The 18,465-nt window shown below is 43.1% G+C and overlaps 1 protein-coding gene across 1 annotated transcript in view; it reads right to left on the reverse strand.

Moving 5' to 3' along the window:
- The window catches only part of LOC134398320 (calpain-8-like), a 53,065-nt gene that overhangs the window by 11,659 nt on the left and 22,941 nt on the right, over positions 1-18,465 (reverse strand). The window contains exons 10-16 of the mRNA XM_063125594.1: positions 17,849-18,024; positions 14,730-14,741; positions 11,422-11,633; positions 8,656-8,692; positions 8,170-8,235; positions 5,927-5,984; positions 3,909-3,973 (exon numbers count right to left, since the gene is read on the reverse strand). Coding sequence (XP_062981664.1) covers positions 3,909-3,973; positions 5,927-5,984; positions 8,170-8,235; positions 8,656-8,692; positions 11,422-11,633; positions 14,730-14,741; positions 17,849-18,024 — 626 coding nt within the window. The remainder of the gene's footprint in view (positions 1-3,908; positions 3,974-5,926; positions 5,985-8,169; positions 8,236-8,655; positions 8,693-11,421; positions 11,634-14,729; positions 14,742-17,848; positions 18,025-18,465) is intronic.

Below are 18,465 nucleotides of genomic sequence, written 5' to 3' on the forward strand. Positions count from 1 at the left end.
TTTATTTTTTAAAAAAAGCCACCATTTTTTTACCCAAAATGGCAGCTGGGTGAGGGAACGAAAGACCACAGGCCTGCAGACTGTGGAGTACATTAAACAGGAGCGGGAGGCCGACTGGGGTTCGATGAGCAGTGTGCAGCACAAACGTAGGTGAGTCCACCCCTAGTTTGTTTGTTTTTTGTTCTGTCATATCAGCACTGTAAGAGCAGTTGTAAAGCATGACATTGGGGTGGTGGGGGAAGAGAAGAGAAATGTTAATTGTGTGTGTCACAACTGTAGGAATGCAACATGGTTGTCTAAACTGGTGGAAGAACATTACGTTTAGGGTCTAAAATTACCTAGCATCACTACAAACAATAATGATTTAATCCCTGCCCAAAGAGTTATAGGGCTTTTCTATACAAGGCTGTTAATGTGCTGTATCTGTCTGTCTGTCTGTATTTATTTATTTATATTTCCATAACGCCCAATAGCTGAAGCTATTCTGTGATGAAACATTTAGAACTGAGATCCGAGCACTACACAAAGAGTTTTTCTTTCCTACTTTTCCACTACATAACCTCTAGGTGGCACAGTAGTATACCAGAAGAAGACAAATACACAAGTTGGAAAAAAATGTTTTCACAAATACCACATTTTCCCTGCTTTAAAAAAAAAACTCCCTGAAGTGCTTTTTAAACGTAGAAGCAAAACTGGAGGGTCATAACATTGTCTAAAGAACCCATAGACAATGGGTTTTAGAGATGATGAGCACACAAGAAATGCTTTATATATAAAAACTCATAATGTAGATAAAATAGAGACAGGACTTAAAAGGTGGAGAGAGTCAGAGACAGTGGAAGAACAGGTAAACTGAAGCCAGGGTGATTCAGAAAGTCTTTGTTGGAGATAGAAAATAGGAGGGTTTTTTTCCAACTGTGGAAGGTGATATGAGAGAAGCATTTTTACCTTTGATGTATAGAATCATCCTATTATTGTGTCTCATAACAGGTGTTTGTGGTGTTTCAGATATGACAATGGGAAACAAGATATGTATGTGAAACGAAGGCAATGATGCCTCCTATCATCCCACTTTCAACTCTCTTAAAAACTATTGTCTATCTCCAGAATTAAAGAAACTTGAAGAGGAATTTGAAAGTGAAGAAGGTCATGGCTAGAGCAACAGAAAGACAGAGGCATACAGAATAGATAAAAGGGAAGACAATAAGTAAGCTTGTGTAGAGTGGAAGAAACGAAAGGAAATTGAAGAGGGTGACAAAGGAGGACACTGAGGCCTGGTCTCCACATGCATCAGAAGGAGATAGAATAATTTGGAGGGAGTAGAATAAAATGTACTCTTGAGATTGTAGGTAGGGGTTTACCCATTTTCAGTTGTTCCCTATATATATAGAAGCACATCTGGGAGAGATGTCATAGCCCAGCCACCACCCAAATCAGCTAGTTTTCTTACTTCAAGGAATTGTGTTTATTTTTGTGTTTTAAATGTAGAGGAGTATTTATTTATTTTACAAAAATGTGATTCTCTCCTGCATTCTGAAGTGGTATAGTCTATTCTACTACCTCAGCCTGCTGCATGCATAGACCAAAGGTACTTCCAGATGACGGTTTCATTGTGCAATCGTCCTGCCTGGTCCATGGAATTTTACAGGGGGTCCAGAGGTCATTGTCCTCCACTCATAACCCTCCCACGTTTTCCTATTGCTTCGTCTGTCTTTTTCTTACCGCAAGAAATCTGTTAAGGAGGGGGAAATGGAAAAAACTTCACAACTGGAAGCACCTTAAGACTTGGGTTGCTTCCAGGTGGAGAGCTCCTGGCACTACCCATGAGAAGGTAAGGTGCTGCTATTCTGTCTTTTTCTCCTTGATGCAGGGTCGGGGACCTTTTTCAGCCCAAGGACCAAATCTGACTTCAGAGAAGCTCTCAGAGGCTGCATTCCACTGGTGAGCAGGGTGAAAGGCAAAACGGATGAGATGGGCACAAAATTGCACCCAAAACTACCAAAACTACCAGCATATTTCAGCTTAAAGCTCTTACTGTCAGCCTTAAGAGAAGCATTTTGTTGGGAGCTGCCCCTTTTCAGCATGCAACTCCTTTCTTGAGGAAACTGGCTGCCTGTTGTCTACCGGGCCAGGTTTAAAGTTTTGGTATTAGTATACAAAGCCCTAAACAACTTGGGACCAGGGTATGTGAGAGAGCACCTTCTCCCTTATCAACCTGCCGGGTCACTGAGGTCATCACAGGCCATGTTCCTGGTGGTTCCACATGAACCTGTGGTCTGTTTGGAGTCCACCCGGAGAAGAGCCTTCAATGTGGTGGCCCCCTTACTATGGAACTCCCTGCCTCTGGAGGTCAGGCGGGTGCCAACACTGTGTTATTGAAAACAGCTCTTTTCCAGGAAGTCTTCCTTGATAGAACAGCCATAGTTTAACAGGCACTCTGTTTTCAGTAAGAGTAATATGGTGTTTTATTCTTTTTACTTTTTTATCATTTCATCTCTTGTTTTCCATTGGAGAATCTGTTTAGATGAGGAGCAGTATGTAAGTGTTGCTAATAAACAAATGAATGAATTTCAACCTTCAAACCACCAAGCAATCAGCAGTCAGGGAGGGAAGGGGGTTGGGCCAGAGAAAGAGGGTGGGGCCATCTGAGGAATGCTGGAGGGCTGGGATGGGACCCAGGAAGGCCAGATTTTTCCCACAGGCCTGTGGCTCCTCCACCTCTGCAGTAATGTAAAAGAGGAAAGCAGTAGGAAAGCACAGAGGTGGGGCCTTACAAGTGGCAGATAACAATAGGATGACCAGTGGAGGCTGGTGGTTCCGATGTCAGTGGGGCAGTGAATCTGCTCCGAGTTTCAGTCAGAGCCAGTCAGAACTCTTGGATAGCTCCTTTAGAATCCTAACTGGCTCAGACTGAAACCTGGAGTGGATTCACTGCCCCACTGAGATCGGAGCCATCAGCCTCCACTGAAGATGACCCCACCCCACCCCACCCCCACCCCATCCGCCCATAAAACTCCATGAATGAGGCAGGAAGATGGCATGATAAAATCCCCATCTGATAGCTGACAGTAGAAAAATAACAAGTTTTTAAAAGTCAGGACTTGAACCATCTGGTTGGTATGGAGACTGACAGGCCAAAAGCCACTTTGTAAGCAGACGGCTGAGCTGAGATTTGACGAGGCATGGAGCATCCCACCTTCGTCCAATTCTAGTATACATATTTTTTTCTATGCAAAGATCCTAAGATCTGCTGAAGCAGCAAGGCCTGTCCCTCTAGATTATAGCGTGCTCTCTCTACCAGGCCTGCCTGTGGCTTTCTGCCAACCACCTGGCTACACATCCATAATAAATTCATTCTAGCATGTTAAACCATTTGCATTGTTAATTTTTCTCCTGCGAGAGAAGAACATGCTGTGACGACGCCGTTCGGCAGATCCTCCATCTCTTATTTCCTCCGCACCTTCTGAGCCAGATGGATAGGAGGGGCTGGCACCGGCTTATCGATTTATCCCCCCCTCTACAATTCTCAAGATCTCTCTCTCTGTGCCTTCTTCATGTACAAAGGGAGAGCAACATATGGTCCAATTGGACTGGAGCCTCATTCGGATTATAACGGCAGCAGTTACCTGTATAACAGCACAGGTAACCGCTGCTAAGCCCAGGCAGGGCTCGGTGAGGGATGTCCTCGTGCATCCAGGCAAAACTCAAGACCACAGGGAGCACCAACCAACCACACAACTAGCAATAAAGGGTTACTCTCCTTGCCATAAAGATCTGCACTCTGCGCTTTATGCCTGTGGCAAGTGAAGACAGATGCGCCAGGAAAATGAGACGTGTAAATCTTTCCTTATCTATTCAAAAGGTTCACAAGGGAAATCCAGTTGAGACGAGTGACATTTAAAGGATACATCTAAGAGGCTGATCATCTCCCTGCAGGTGTTTATGTTGAATCCATCACTTTTAATGTCTGTTCCTATACAATAAAGCAGAGGCAAAAAAAATGTTAGACAAATATTTATCTGAATCCCAAGGAAACACTAGGGAGTCATCTTTGCGCATGGTTAGCCTATGCAGTTTAAGGCAAAATAGGCTCCTTATTTCTGCTAGATCATTCTGAAGACAGCTCTCAGCACCTCACAGAAGGAAGATTACAGGGAAATTGAGATACGGTTACCGGGCAAGTGCTGATTTCATGACAAAGCAGCTGTCATCATGCCTTAAAAACATATAAACACCTTTATTATAAGTATTGTTTAAAATGTAATATAAACACACAAGGAGAAAGAATAAAGAACCACGAAGCCCACTACAGAGGGCTTTGGAAAGATGGCTTTAAAATGCTTTTTAAAAATGCCCCATAGCTGAAACTCTCTGGGCAGTTCACATGTATGATGATGATGATGATGTATTATTCAGTACTGTTGTATTTGTTTCCTGTATGATGAAGTTGTTAGCTATTTTGGACTTCCTTTTAGAAGAAAGAATGGGGTACAAATAAAAGATGGTGATGATGATAAGATATAAATAAATAAAATATTTATACAAATACAAAGGAAGCATTACAGCTGTCTTAATGCTTCGACATGAACCTATGAACTCTCCCAACCATTAATATTAATTATTTTTACTAGTATTACTATGAACTCTTTAAAAAAAAAGTTTAAAAAAAGTTTTAGTTCATAAATGAAACTGAGTTTCTATCAACAACAACAAAACCCACATAAAATCTATGTTGTAACAAAAACATTAAAAGCAGCAAGTGGTAATGACCAGCTTTTTGTGTGTATCCAGTCTGATTGTGGATTTCTGAGCATAGTTTCACTGGTTTTATTTTACAGAACGTCTTGCTTTTGAATGCTACTGTTGGCCACAGGGCGGACTAGAGCATGGTTTGGTCATATGGACATTAATCCATGGATTCTTCTCACTGTGTGTAGTGGAACTAACCATGAACCCAGAGCGCATTCCACACAAAGCTAATCTAATTTCTTTGTTTCTATAGATGCAAAGCAATATATCCAGATGTTCAATTTGATTTTCAATGAGCGATCCTACGTCCCCTAGACAGAGTCTGGAGGTGGGGGCTGTAGGATAATTCCAATTCCTTCATCCAAGGACGGAGATAGTGCTTCAACTGTGGATCCAGGAATCTGCACTCCCCTCCGCCTCCCCATCTCAGCCAGCACAGAGAAAACTGCGCTGGCTTCAAAGGCGACCTCAGAGAGGGGTAAAGGGAGCGTGTCGGTGAGCAAGCAGGGAAGGGGAGGACAGGACTGGGGAACTCAGGAGATGATTATCCCCAACCTCCTTCCATCCCGCTCTGCATGTCCCAGCTAGACAGCGAAAAGCCCATCTAGCCAAACTGCAGAGCATGGAAGCAGAGTTCACCTAAGCCACTCTTCCCACTCTGCATAGGATGCCTGTAAGCCTCCAGGTCTGGAGGCTTATGGGCACTGCCATAGGATTGCACCCTATTATTAAGTATTAGTTATTTATAAAATGCATGGATATATAAAGAAGAGGAAATTGTTCATTGATAACTTTGGATTTTGCAAAGAAACATATAATGTATAGACAAGTGAGTGTGAAAATGTATATATCTTATTTAAGAAATTCAGAGAAGGGATGTTTTATCAATATATAATGTATCGAGCCCAAATATTCCCTCCTTCACTAAAACCTTTACCGGCTCTATTGCCCTGCCATTCATGGTGCAAATGAAAGGAAATAAATGGGACCCATACAAGCTGCTCATGCATTCACACTGATCCTAAATTACTTTTACAATAATCTGTGAGATCTCAACCATATGCCAAAGAAAATGAACAATTCTGGAACTGTCAATTATTAGTATTTATGGTTCTATTAAGCAAAATAATTTCTACTGGTATGAAAATTATATTCTAATCAGTAGCTTGAAACTTACTCTTTGCCATAACTCTGTTCAAAATAGTCTGAAGTTCATTTGCAGACATTTCGCAATCCTGCACAAAAGAGGAAAATCAGAGACTTAGCAATTGCCCACAATAAAAAGGGACACAGTTAGCCAGAGTCACCAAACCCTCATCCTCTAGGCCGGGTGTCTTCAGTGCACCCGCAGACACCTCCAATGGCACTCATGAAGTTCTCCATTCCCTGCCCCCTTAAAAAAAATTAAGACAGTCTTCATTAAGCAGGGAAATATTAAGGCAGATCTTCTTTCTGTCCTTTTCTAACCTTGGGCTTTCTTTCTACACCTTTCCTATAGCTAGGCTCTCCAAATAAAACTACCGTATTTCTTCGATTCTAAGACACACTTTTTTCCCCATATAAACATCTCTAAAAACGGGGTGCATCTTAGAATCGTGGGTGCGTTTATTATTTCTTAGAATCAGAGCTTTTTTTTCTGTTGGTGGTACTGAAATTAGTGTGCGTCTTACAATCGACGGCATCTTAGAATTGAAGAAATACGGTAGCATTTATTTTTAGTGGATATGACCTCGGTTGTTGGGTAGGAGCTTCATCACACCAGCGTTATACTGTGCAATCACTGTGAACTGCGTGCAAAGGACCCCAAAGTTTTCCAGCTTATAACCTGCTTTTACTGTGAAGCACTCCCATGCATCCTGCTTTAACTGTGTCTCTTAGCCAAAAGAATCATCGTATTTTAGTACCCCTTTAAGAGCGAATCTTTTTTTGTTCTCCATGCAGCCACTGGGGGCGCAGGAGGATGACAAGAGCAGAGTCGCCCAGCCGCCTCCCTCTGCAGCTCCCAAGTAAGTGCCGCGCGGAGCCCTCCATACTGAAAAGTAAGCGTTCTGGCACTCAGGAAGGCGCTTACTTCTGAGTAAACAGGCTAACAGCTCGATCCTATCCCTTGCCAGTCACAGAAATAGTAAGCTCTTTTCAAGTTGCGTTTGCTAGTGGTGTGTGTGTTTGTGTGTGTGTGTGCTTACTCTAGAGTAAAAACACACACAGAAAAAGCAGAGGGGCCCTGAGGGAGCATCTCTCCCTTGTCACCCCCACCCTCCCTGTAAAGAGATTGTCTAGCCCGCACAAAGTTTCCTTCCTCTCCCCCCACAGGTGGTGAGATGGGGATAACAACAACAAATACTACAGCTTCCATACGCTATAGGATAATTCGAGGGAAATGTGTAGGTGTGATGAAGGCTTAGGTGAGCTGGGAACAAAATGCCAGGGATAAAGAGCTTTATCACACCAGCGTTATACTGTGCAATCACTGTGAATTGCATGCAAAGGACTTCAAAGTTTTCCAGCTTATAATTTGCTTTGACTGTGAAGTACTCTCATGCATCCTGCTTTAACTGTGCTTCAAAGGCAAAAGAACTGCTCTTTTTTGGTACTACTTTTGGAGCGAATCATTTGTTGTTTTCCGAGTGGCCACTGGGGGTACAGGAGCAGGATTTGATATGTTTAAAGAAAAATTAAACAAATGCTTATATCTGCATAGGTTTTAAAGATAGAGACATCAAAATTGGCACAGTAATAGATATTAAGGAGAGCTTTAAGCATACCAAAATTTGAATCAGATTGGGTCATCCATTGATTTTTTATGATTTTTTACATTTCCCACCTTAAACCCATTTCCTGGTATGCAAAGGATCTTAGGAGCGCTGCCGCCCGGGGTGTGATTTAGCTAGCAACAACAACGACAATGACAGCTAAATGCTGTAGGGTATAATTCGAGGGAAACATGTACGTGGGATGAAGCTTAAAGTCTGTGGGTCCTACTTGGAATAGCTAGAGATCCAAAGAGACAACTTAAGTTCACACTTTTCCTGGAAGTAATTATGCAACAGGTCTGATGCTGTGCAGAGATCTTGGTACATAGGATCTAACCCATCACCTAGGGGCACAGGCACTCCCACCCCCAGCCTTTTTTGCAGCCTCTGATCCCCTCCCCACCCAGTTGTGTTAATAGAATTTTAGGCTTCAAACTGTTCACCACTCCCAAACTGTCAGAATGGGCAGGTCTAAGTGAAGTCATTAGACAAAGCAAACACTCAGAAATTTTATAGCAATAGAGGTTATGAAGGAAAAGAAGACAGAGGTACCATTCAATTTAACAAACTGGATCAGTGATGTAGTTGAGTTAGTAAAAAGGAAGGCACCAACAGAGACAGACGCCATTTTCAAGGTTATTCTGAATTACCTTGGTAACTCTCTTACCTCCCCAGAAAGTGTTTGAAACAGGCTCTTGAACTCGCTGTCTATGTCCTTGCCTGCAACATGAGGCTAAACAGAGAAAAAAATCTTGAATAATACCACAGTTTTACCAGACTGTCTAGGGGTTTGAGGCTGTGAAGGACACCCGGATTACCAAAATAACTTCTGAAAGGAGCAGGAGTCTACAAAATCTACTTAATGCTGTTGAATATAAATCATATGATTGTCCTACTAGGCAGAAGTAGCACCCAGATATTATGACGGTTGCATTTTCTACACAGAAGCTTGCAGAGTCTGCTGTATTTGTCATGCACTGTGATCTTAAGCTACAAGATGCAGTGTTTCAGTTTTCTGTCAATGCAAAGTAAAGCTCTATTTTCCCCTAATATGCAACAGAGCTTCTCTGGCCTCCAAGTCCTCAGCTCTCCCAGTCATAAGATCAAGTGACCAAATTAAATGAGTTAGTTTGACCCTCTTGAAGTTATTTACCTCATATGTGTTTGCAGCCACAGTGTCACCAATTTCTCTGTGATTTAAAATAATAATAATACAAGAATATTATCACTATTGTAATAAGGGCATATTTCCTAGCTTAATAGCATTTAGAGTAGTTTACAAGCTCAAAAAATACAATGAAATTAAGTAAAAGCAAACAACTACAAAAATATAAACCATAAAAACTGTGACTTAAAATGATGGCCATCTAACCCAGCAGTCAATTCAAAACTCAGCAGGAGAATTACATGTTAAATGCCTGTTGAAATAAAAACAAAATTAATCTCTATCAAACAGATAATAAAGAGCGACCCTGATAAATCTCTACTGTGTGGATATTCCAGAAGTGTGGTACTTCCACTGAGAAGGCCTTAGCTTGTGCTTACTTGCCTGACAACCTGGGATGAAGGTACGGAATAGAGGATGCCTGTCTATATGGGACTAGACAGTCCTTATGGTAACCAGAACCAAGACCAGATCTACAATGGTCTTATATATGAAAGTCCTTAGTGCAGCCTTCCCAACCCTTCCCTTCAGTTGTTTTGGACAACTCCTAGCATTTCTGGCAGGGGTTGATGGGAGTTGAAGTCCAGCAACATCTGGAGGTCACCAGGTTGGGGAAGTCTGCTTTACGGGGTGATCCTATACATGTTTACCAGAAAGCCCACCCCATTAAGTTTAATGGAATTACTTCTGAGTAGACATGTGTAGGGTTGCACTGTAAGTGGCTTGGGATCTGGTGACCTGAAAGACTGCCTTCTCCCATATACTCCTGCCTTTAACCTTAAGGCCTTCTTCAGTGATCATGCTTCACGTGCTCCTGCCAAGTGAAGTGAAGTGAGTGGTTATTATGGAGAGGGCTTTCTCAGCTGTGGCCCTCTGACTATGGAAGAGTCTCCCCAGAGAAGCTTCTCAATGGTCCTTCAGACCCCCATCTATATGATAACGGGATTGCTCCTCACTGAATATAAACCCGAATTTTCATTGATTCGAATCTAGGCAAAGGGTGCCACACTGCAGCAGCAACAGTGATTTATCTCCTGAATTTTTTTTTGTAGAGCAGTTATTAATGTGCACATGCGCACATACGATGCTATGATGCTATGGATTGAATGAGCAAAGCTATACATTTTATATGCGGAGCGCCGCAGATTCATATAAGAGAAAAACTGGGAGGGGGGAACGAACGAGGCAGCACAGGAGGATGCAAGAAGGGGACTGAACACGTCTCCTCCCTCCGGCTGCCCGTTCCCCCCTCTTTGTTTTAATATTATAAGCTCTATCTGCGGAGCTCCACAGAATCATATAATTCAAACTAAAAATAGTGCGAAGGAACGAGGGAGCCAGAGGAGGATGCGATAGCTAGGAAGGCGGGAAATCGGCCAATCACTTTGCCCGGCCCTCAAAGCTACGCCCACACCTCAAAATATGATTTAACTCCTCCAATGACACATAGCTATAACACGGTGCAAACTTGGATCTTGATCCAAAACTCACAGTAAATCGCAACTACGAATATGCGCATTATTGCGTTACAACCCCAGCGCAGCGATGGGCAGCTGCATCATGTGTCCTGAAACACGAATCTGCACGTTTAGGTCAGGGTAAAGAACCCGTATAGACATCCCCTTGGTTTCAGGTGAATGTTCTTTTATTCTCCCAGCCTTCGGCAGTCTTACAATCTCAATCGTTATCCCACTCCTTGGCACATCGTGTATTTTTAGTTATTCTGCCTTTGCTTGGTGGTCTCTTTCTGCATGAAATTATTATGCTGCAATTTTTAAATAATATTTAAAATATTGTGTCTTACTCATTTTATCTTTGTGAGTCACTCAGAGAACTTTGTTATCAGGAAGCAGATATAAACACAGTGAATAAATAAAACTACGGTAATATAAATACCATGGCCAAAATAGATCATTTTCATTTAGTACCCCAGTGCCAAATTGTATGCATTTTCCTGTTTCCTATAATTTCCAGATAAACACAGATTCACTTTCACCCAATTCCTAAAAATAAACTCTCCCCAAGTAATTGCATATTTGATTGCAGTCAGAAGAGGAGGAACAGGTTAAACAGGTGCAGGTGAAGGCAGGGGAAAGAGAATGGAGGGGAAAGATTGATGGGCAGGATGTTCTCTGCACCACCAGCACAATTTATCTTGGATCCTGTGGAGGCTGGTGGCTCTGATGTCAGTGAGGCAGTGAATCCACTCCAGTTTTCAGACAAAACCAGTCAAAACTCTAAAGAATCTATCAAAGATGTGAAGCACCTTGAATAGCTCCTTTAGAGTTCTGACTGAAACCCAGAGCGGATCACCACCCACTGACACCAGAGCCACCAGCCTCCACTACTTGGGTCCTATTTAGATGTGTATATGTATTGAGGTTTATCTCTGACAAACTCCCAGGTTTTCCCCAACTACCTTCTTATACAACTTTTATTATAAAAACCCAGTCACTATGACAGCAGGTATACTGGAGCATGGTTGAATAGCCATGTCTTCTTAATGCACGGGTGGGCAACCCCAGGCCCTCCAGATGTTGATGGGTAACAAAACCGATAACCCCTGACCATTGGCCACAATGGTGGGGGCTGATGGTAGTTGGAGGGCCTTGGGTTGCCCACCTGGCTTAATCGGAGAGCAAAAAAGTCCTGAAATCGAAACCTGATTAGACACCTAAACAAGATAACGGCTTTCCTGTGCTGGCCGCAGAATGGGTTGGCACCTTTTGGCACATTCTGGTAGACTATACATACTGAGCTTTGGCCTGCTTCTCAGAGAAGACTCTGAGGCAGAACTCCCCATCTTTGAAAGGCTCAAAGGTGGACGGCACAATAAGGTATTCTCCCTGAGGCAGCTGAAAGCGATTCGAGACTTCACGCAAGTTGACGTATGTGTCGGAGCGAGCCACGGGCCTGTTTGTCAAGAAGAACTCTCTGCTCAGGTGAACATCAGTGTGATTTCTCAACTAGGGAGAACAGCGAGAGTGGAGAAATTAGTTTCAAACAGCTACCAAGATATAGGGCAGAACAAACATTCCACCCAAGCGAGCACATAAGCCATGCATGTTAGACTTCACCGGCTTTAATGTTTCCCCAGCCAACATACATTGGAGTGCTGAGCATCCCCTCAACTTTATCCTGCACATTTTCCTTGCTGAACACCAAGGGGTATTACTAAAAGTTGGGAGTTGCTGGGCCTTTCCTTTGGTGAATTCAAAGAGTGCTTCGGGAAGTCCATTCTTGCCTATTGGAAGCTCCTTTCAATGTGCAAAGGGAATAAGCCATCTGTGCCTGAACATAGCCTTATTCCTCCCTCACACTGAACACCTGAATAAAATGTGCATGCGCACAGATGCGAAAAGCAGCAAAAATAAAGTTGGCTGAGGGACATGTCTCCACATCTCCCATGCTTGTTTTACTCATGTCCAAAATGGCATTTTTCAGATCCTTCACCTGCCTAATAGCGACCTGAATGCACTCTCGGAGCACAAATGCTTCACATGGAGTAGCCACTGTGCATGACTGCGCAGTGCACCTGCAGTTTTAGTTCTTCACATAGTCCATTTCTTCATTATATGTTTATGCTACATTCTCCAACAGGCTTAACAACATTTGTTTATGAACAAGATGGGAACAAATGGGGCCAACATTGCTTCATCTTTCTGAAAAGGAGTGTTTTGGATCCCTGGCTCTACCGTTTTTGGCCAGCCATGACTAATAAGTGTGGAGCGGTGTAGAACGTCAGGCCTGGGGACCCAATCCATCCCTCCAAGGTGACCAAGATGGCCATGCTCCCTTCCTCTGCCCCATCTCCTTACCCACCAATCATTTGGTAGTTTCTCTGCTTTGTGCAGTTTTTTCTCCCATCCTAAGTGGTTGAAAATCCTCTTCTAAGGCTCTTAGCTGTAAGAGCCTTAAACTGAAATATGCTGGTATTTGGCCACACCCCTTTGGCCCCGCCCACCATGGGAATACAGCCCCTGAGAGCTTCTCTGAAATAGAATTCAGCACTAGGGCTGAAAGAAACTCGACACTCCTGATGTAGAGCATATTGGCCTCTAAATGTGTTGCAATATTTATTACTCCACTATCTTGCCACGGCTTGTCTATACGCCTTATATACCCCCTAGTAGTCATCTAGATTTAGTGTTCCCACCCTGCAGCAGCGACGCTGTGGGATTTTTTGTGGGGGGGAGCAGCTGCAAAGTGGCATTGTATAGACACACCCACAGTCCATGTTCCTCTCATCCCAAACATTTTCTCTCCACAGAACTGATGAATGTGTATAACAAGTCAGCAGCTTTGTACAGAATGCAGAAATACCCTTTTTGCCAGTGCAAATGTCAAAAGAGCAGTTTTTCAATGCTGATTTCTGTACACCCTTCCCACCGAACCTAAGTGCTAAACTACCGACTGAGCTTGCAATATTCAAGTGTCCTTGGTGTAACTGATGACATAAATCCATACCAACACTGTGCAAACATGAGTTATAAAGCAAATTAGCTGCCTCAAGTTGAACAAAGGCATGAAAGCAAAATAATCAATGTGTAAACACCACCTTTACTACATAAGCTTGCTTTTCAAAATGCAACCCATTAAGGCAGCCGTACAAGCCAGGTGGAGCTGGCTTGAAACCGGGTGTACTGCGTTATGCACTGATAGTATATCTTTCTTAACTATGAAAGACATAAAACAAACACACTCAATACATTAGGAACTGAAATCAGATGTGCGTTTGTGTGCTAGCTTGGTGCATTATGCTTCCCCACCTTTATAATCATAGGGCAGTATCCAATCCCGCCCATGCCCCAGTGCAACAGGGAGCTATCAGTTCTTAAAGCAACTGGAAATGAGCAAAACACTCATTTCCAGAATGGGTTAGGTCAGCTGAGCTTGCAGAAGGGCGTTCTGCTGATCTGTCTGAATCTGGGAAAGAATGTTTCCTGTTCATTTCCATCGTTGCTTTCCAAAACACTATCTCCTCGTTGCACGACCTGTGGGTGCATGGGCACAAAGAAATGGATGGAAGCACAGTGTCAGTATTGGATACTGCCCATAGCCCAGGAGATCTTTACTCTGATAATCTAGCATGATACTTGGAGGGCTTCCAGACAGAGGACCCCAGTGCTCCCAATACAAAAGCAGTGTGCAGCTGTTCCATGTGCAGTAACTATGGAGTGGAGGTGGGTAGTGGAACCATGGAGTGCCGCATGGTTCTGTGTTTATGTGACGGGACCACTTGCAGTAGTTCCATTAACCCTCCCCTCTTCATAGTTCTCTTAACCATCACCCTCCTCGTGCATGTGAATGGGACATGGGTCTTGTTTGTTTGTTTGTTTGTTTGTTTATCAGTACTGCAACATTTGGCTCACTTGACACAACACATTCCCAACCCATGGTCCTGATGCTCTTTCTCCTTCGATAATCTATTTTAATCCACATTTATGATGGGTATTGGGGGGGTCATTGTAGTTTCTGTGTTTTACTAAATTATGTATGTTCCAATCTAGTAGAATTCTAACTTGTACTAGTGGGCGTGGCTTCAGACCTGTAGATCCTGTCTTGCAACATTTTCCACCACCTTCAGTGTTGGCCTAGGCTTGGGGAAGGGATTTGTGGATAGGAAATTCAGGATTGAATTATTTCCTCTCCTTTGACAGAGGTTTTGGGTCAGCCATTTTTGAACCCAAATAAAGATGGCCTTGGAGGGCCAGCGTCCCACTTAAAAGGTATGTAATTAAAATATCTTAAGAAATAAAATGAAAATCAGGAGAAGCCGGTGAGCGCCAAGAGATGTGTCCACAGGCACCACGCTGGAGACAGTAGAATTAAGAAGGCCGAAGTGCTATTCTCTTATTACTTTAAAAAAAAAGTCTGTACACACCCTTAGAAACCATATTTCATATTTCCCCAGGAAAATACCAAATCTCCCCACATGTCACCAGGGCAATTGTCAGTTTGAGAGCATCAACCTTCAAGGAGCAGTAGATGATCTATACATTTAAGCCCTGGAAAGGGGTTGCCATTTTGGAGGATGCAAATCTCCAGCACAGTGTATATACCTCTTTTGGCACCTGCAAAAGATAAAAAGGGGATTGATGAAATATGGCAGCTACGTGCTTTTCACAAATCACAGGATGAAAAATCAACAAGCAAAACATTTAACGCATCCAAACAGTTGGTCTTTTATGCCTAACAACCTTAATGTGCTGTATGCTTGGCCATGGATGACACTTCCTCTGCAATATCTCTGCTCTGAGTAGGAAATCCAATATTTGCCAATCATTCTGAAATCTGAGCCCACAGTCAGTTTTACAAGCATCTTGAAGTCCTTCCTAGTACTGCCTTACAATCTAGTTGTGTCCTGCCACACTAGCCTTCCCTAGTTATGCACTAATAATGTTACTTTATGCACTAATAATGTTACTTTATTATGTTAACTTAATGTTACCATATACATTGATGGTGCTATATAAATAAATAATAAGAATAATACTTTGCTGATAAAACTGCTAGGAAAGAGAGAACTGCAAATCCAGGGTGAAGGGGTCATTCTGATAGCAACTCTTCCAGTTTCCTTTCACCTCTAATCTTACCTTAATTTTGTGAGCCCTCTGAACAGAGACTATAAACTCCATCACACCGGGGATTAACATGCTCCTCTACCTTTACTTCTCTGCCTGTGTTTTCCTTTCTCAGTTTTCCTTTCTCAGTTACTTCCTCTTTCAAAAGAGGAAGTACCCAACGTGCATGAGGCCCATTGAGTCTGCTGCTCCAATGGCGCTGCTTCTCTTGCACACAGCAGGAGAGAGCAGCAATTCCGAGTTTAAAACCACATTGGACTTTAAGAGGGGGGTTTTTTTGTCGTGCAAGGTAGGCCAGAAGGGGGCACAAGGCAGACAACATCATGTGAGTGACCTGAGAAAACTCCATGAGTGCCCAGTAACGATCGTGCAATAAAACGCTCGTCAGATGGAGCTTTATGTCACTTCTCAATTTTGCAGGGCACCCAGCAATAATATTTGGACAACAGTTACTGAGGAAATGATGAAATGGAGCTTTGAAACAGGGTTGGCTTCAACACATTTGGCTCTAAGTCATTCCAGATACATATTTTTAAATCTCTCTTCCACACACAGTTACACCTGAATAGGTGGCTTCCACATTTATCATATAGGAAGGTTAAGCAGCCAATTTGCTTTTCACTTGGGAAAATGGATATGGATTGCTCACAATCAGCGTTAAATAGCAATTAACGCTTCTTGTAAAGGCAAATGTATTTACATAGAAAACGTTGATCACTCAGTCAAACATACAATCAATCACAGTTACATAAGTATGCAATCATTTTGGGGGGAGATTTGATCTTATTACAGTTCAGCATCAGCACCCAAAGGCAACCACTTCTTCATCTTTGACATAACCATTGGTCTCAGCCCACTATATTCAATTACAGAACAGTCCTGCATCACTTTTGTTTCCAAACTGTCATGTAAGAGAAACCAGATGCACTATTATAGAGTAGACTGATATTATCCCTAAGTGTACTTTTATAAAAAGCCTGGAAGGTATTTATTTGTGCCTGCCCCCGTCTTGACGGAGGCGCTTTGGTGCCTGGCTCCCGCACTTGCGTTCCTTCCCAGCATCTGCATGGGAAGGAATGCAACTGCGAACTTTCCCTGCTCTATACAGTTTTTTTAAAAGGGGGGAGGAGAGGATCAGGGCTGTTCCTCCCCCCTTTTAAAAAATTTATTATCTGTATCTGCGCAGATACAGATGACCAAAAAAATTTAAAAAACGGGGGCGGGGGAGGAACAAGGCAGCCAGAGGAGGACACGAGGAGAGGGATGCTGGGCGAACCACCTCTTCTCCTTCTGACCTCCCTCTGGCTGCCCATTCCTCCCCCTCCCCATTTTTCTTAAATTTTTATTATCTGTATCTGTGCAGCTGCATAGATACAGATAATAAAAAATTTTAAAGGGGGGAGAAGGGGCCCCATTTCTCTCCTCCCTCTTTTTATTTTTTATTTTTACAGAGGCGCAGGGCCGCTCCTTCCCTGTCCAGCCCATGGCAACCAATCAGGGGGCACCATGGGCTGTGACAAGCCTCCACTACCAAAAAAGTCAGGGAAATGCCCGACTTTTTTGGAACAGAGTTTCCAGGGTTTGCCCCTCAATGGCTCTGCAATGGCGGCTGTGTCATGTAGATGTTGTGCTGCTACTGCAAAGCCACCCCAGGGCAAACCCTTTGTGTATACATGCCCCCTGTCTGTCTCTTGACTTATAATTCACAGGCAAGGGCCTTTTTCACACTGCTGTTTGAGAGATCAGGGATGCTGGATCAAATTTATTCTTCACTATGAATATATGAAACTGCCCGAGTCAGGCCATTGGTCCATTTAGCCTAGTATTACCAATTCTGACTGGCAGCAGTTCTCCAACATTTCCAGTCCAATGCTGGGGCCTGGCATAGGCACCACATTTGTTCTATCACTAAGCCAGCCTTCCTCAAGCTGGCACCCTCCAGACGTGATGGACTACAACTCCCAGCAGCCCCAACCAGCCATGCAGTTGCAGTCCAATACATCTACAAGGCAGTAGGGTTGGGGAAAACTGCACTGAGAAATGGCCTGACCAAAGAAATACAAAAGAAAAGTAATGCTACTATTACTAGTAAGGTAACCTCTGGGCCGTACACTGCCCTCAGAGGCCTTCAGCATGGCCTACATGGGTGCCCAGTGCGCCGGCGCTGAATTTCCCCCTGCTGCCACTGCCTCTGCTGAATGCTGCTTTAAGTCACATTCCCTGCTGTGCAATTCGAGGGTTATGCAATTGTCTTGGGAATTTAGCACACAGGATTGACCCGTCCTGCACACGTCCTTTCCCCAGGTACCTACACACCTCCTGCACACCTCCTTTCTCCATGTATCTGTCCTCCCCATGAATGTGTGTGAGTGCATGTGTGAGTGGGCAGAGGCTGTGTGTGTATGCGTGTGTGAGGGTGGGCAAGTGGGACACCATTCCTGGCCACACCAACTAGCAGTTTAGGCCCCACCCACTTCTAGCTCCAGCCCCACCAACTGGTATGTGGGCCTTAACCCACTGCCTGTTGCCCTCGGGGGCAAAAATGTTGCACACCCTTGTGTAAGAGTTAAAATAGTAAGGGGCAATGAGTTGTATACCTGATAAATGGAGTAGCCAATACTGAGCAGTCCTTCCCCCATCTTCTTCTCCCTCCTGCGATTCTTCTGCATCAGGCCCAGCAGCATGGTGCAACATGGTTCACTCACATTTCCTTCATGGCCATCATCTGGCTCATCCAGGCTAATTTTAAACTGGGGATTGGTCCAGTATGTTGCTACCAAGGCCAAAGTATAAATTAAACTTCAAATAAGCAGGGCTACCAGTCACTTTATATTTTTTTTCACTATTAATTAATTAATAATTAATAAACACAGGAAAATATTTATTAATATCAATCAATACATTATTAATGAAACAATATTTTGATAAGAATAATAATACTTCTAATTAATTTATTAACATTTATACACCAAATTCTCTGCTGAAAAGCAACCAAAGCACTGTCCAACCATTTTTTAAAAAATAAAATAAAACAGAAAATCAAATTTTAAAACCCAAGAATATTAAGGAAAAAAAGTACCAAAACCATATTTGGTGAAGGCAGACAAGTTCACTCTTGCTAGAGCTGCAGGCCATAGTTCTTAGAAATCAACTCTACTTTGACTTCCGGCCCTGCCTTCCCGTTATGTTTAGATATTCTATGCTTCTTTCTCTC

The sequence above is a fragment of the Elgaria multicarinata genome, chromosome 4 (genome assembly GCF_023053635.1).
Source record: "Elgaria multicarinata webbii isolate HBS135686 ecotype San Diego chromosome 4, rElgMul1.1.pri, whole genome shotgun sequence".
Lineage (NCBI taxonomy): Eukaryota > Metazoa > Chordata > Lepidosauria > Squamata > Anguidae > Elgaria > Elgaria multicarinata.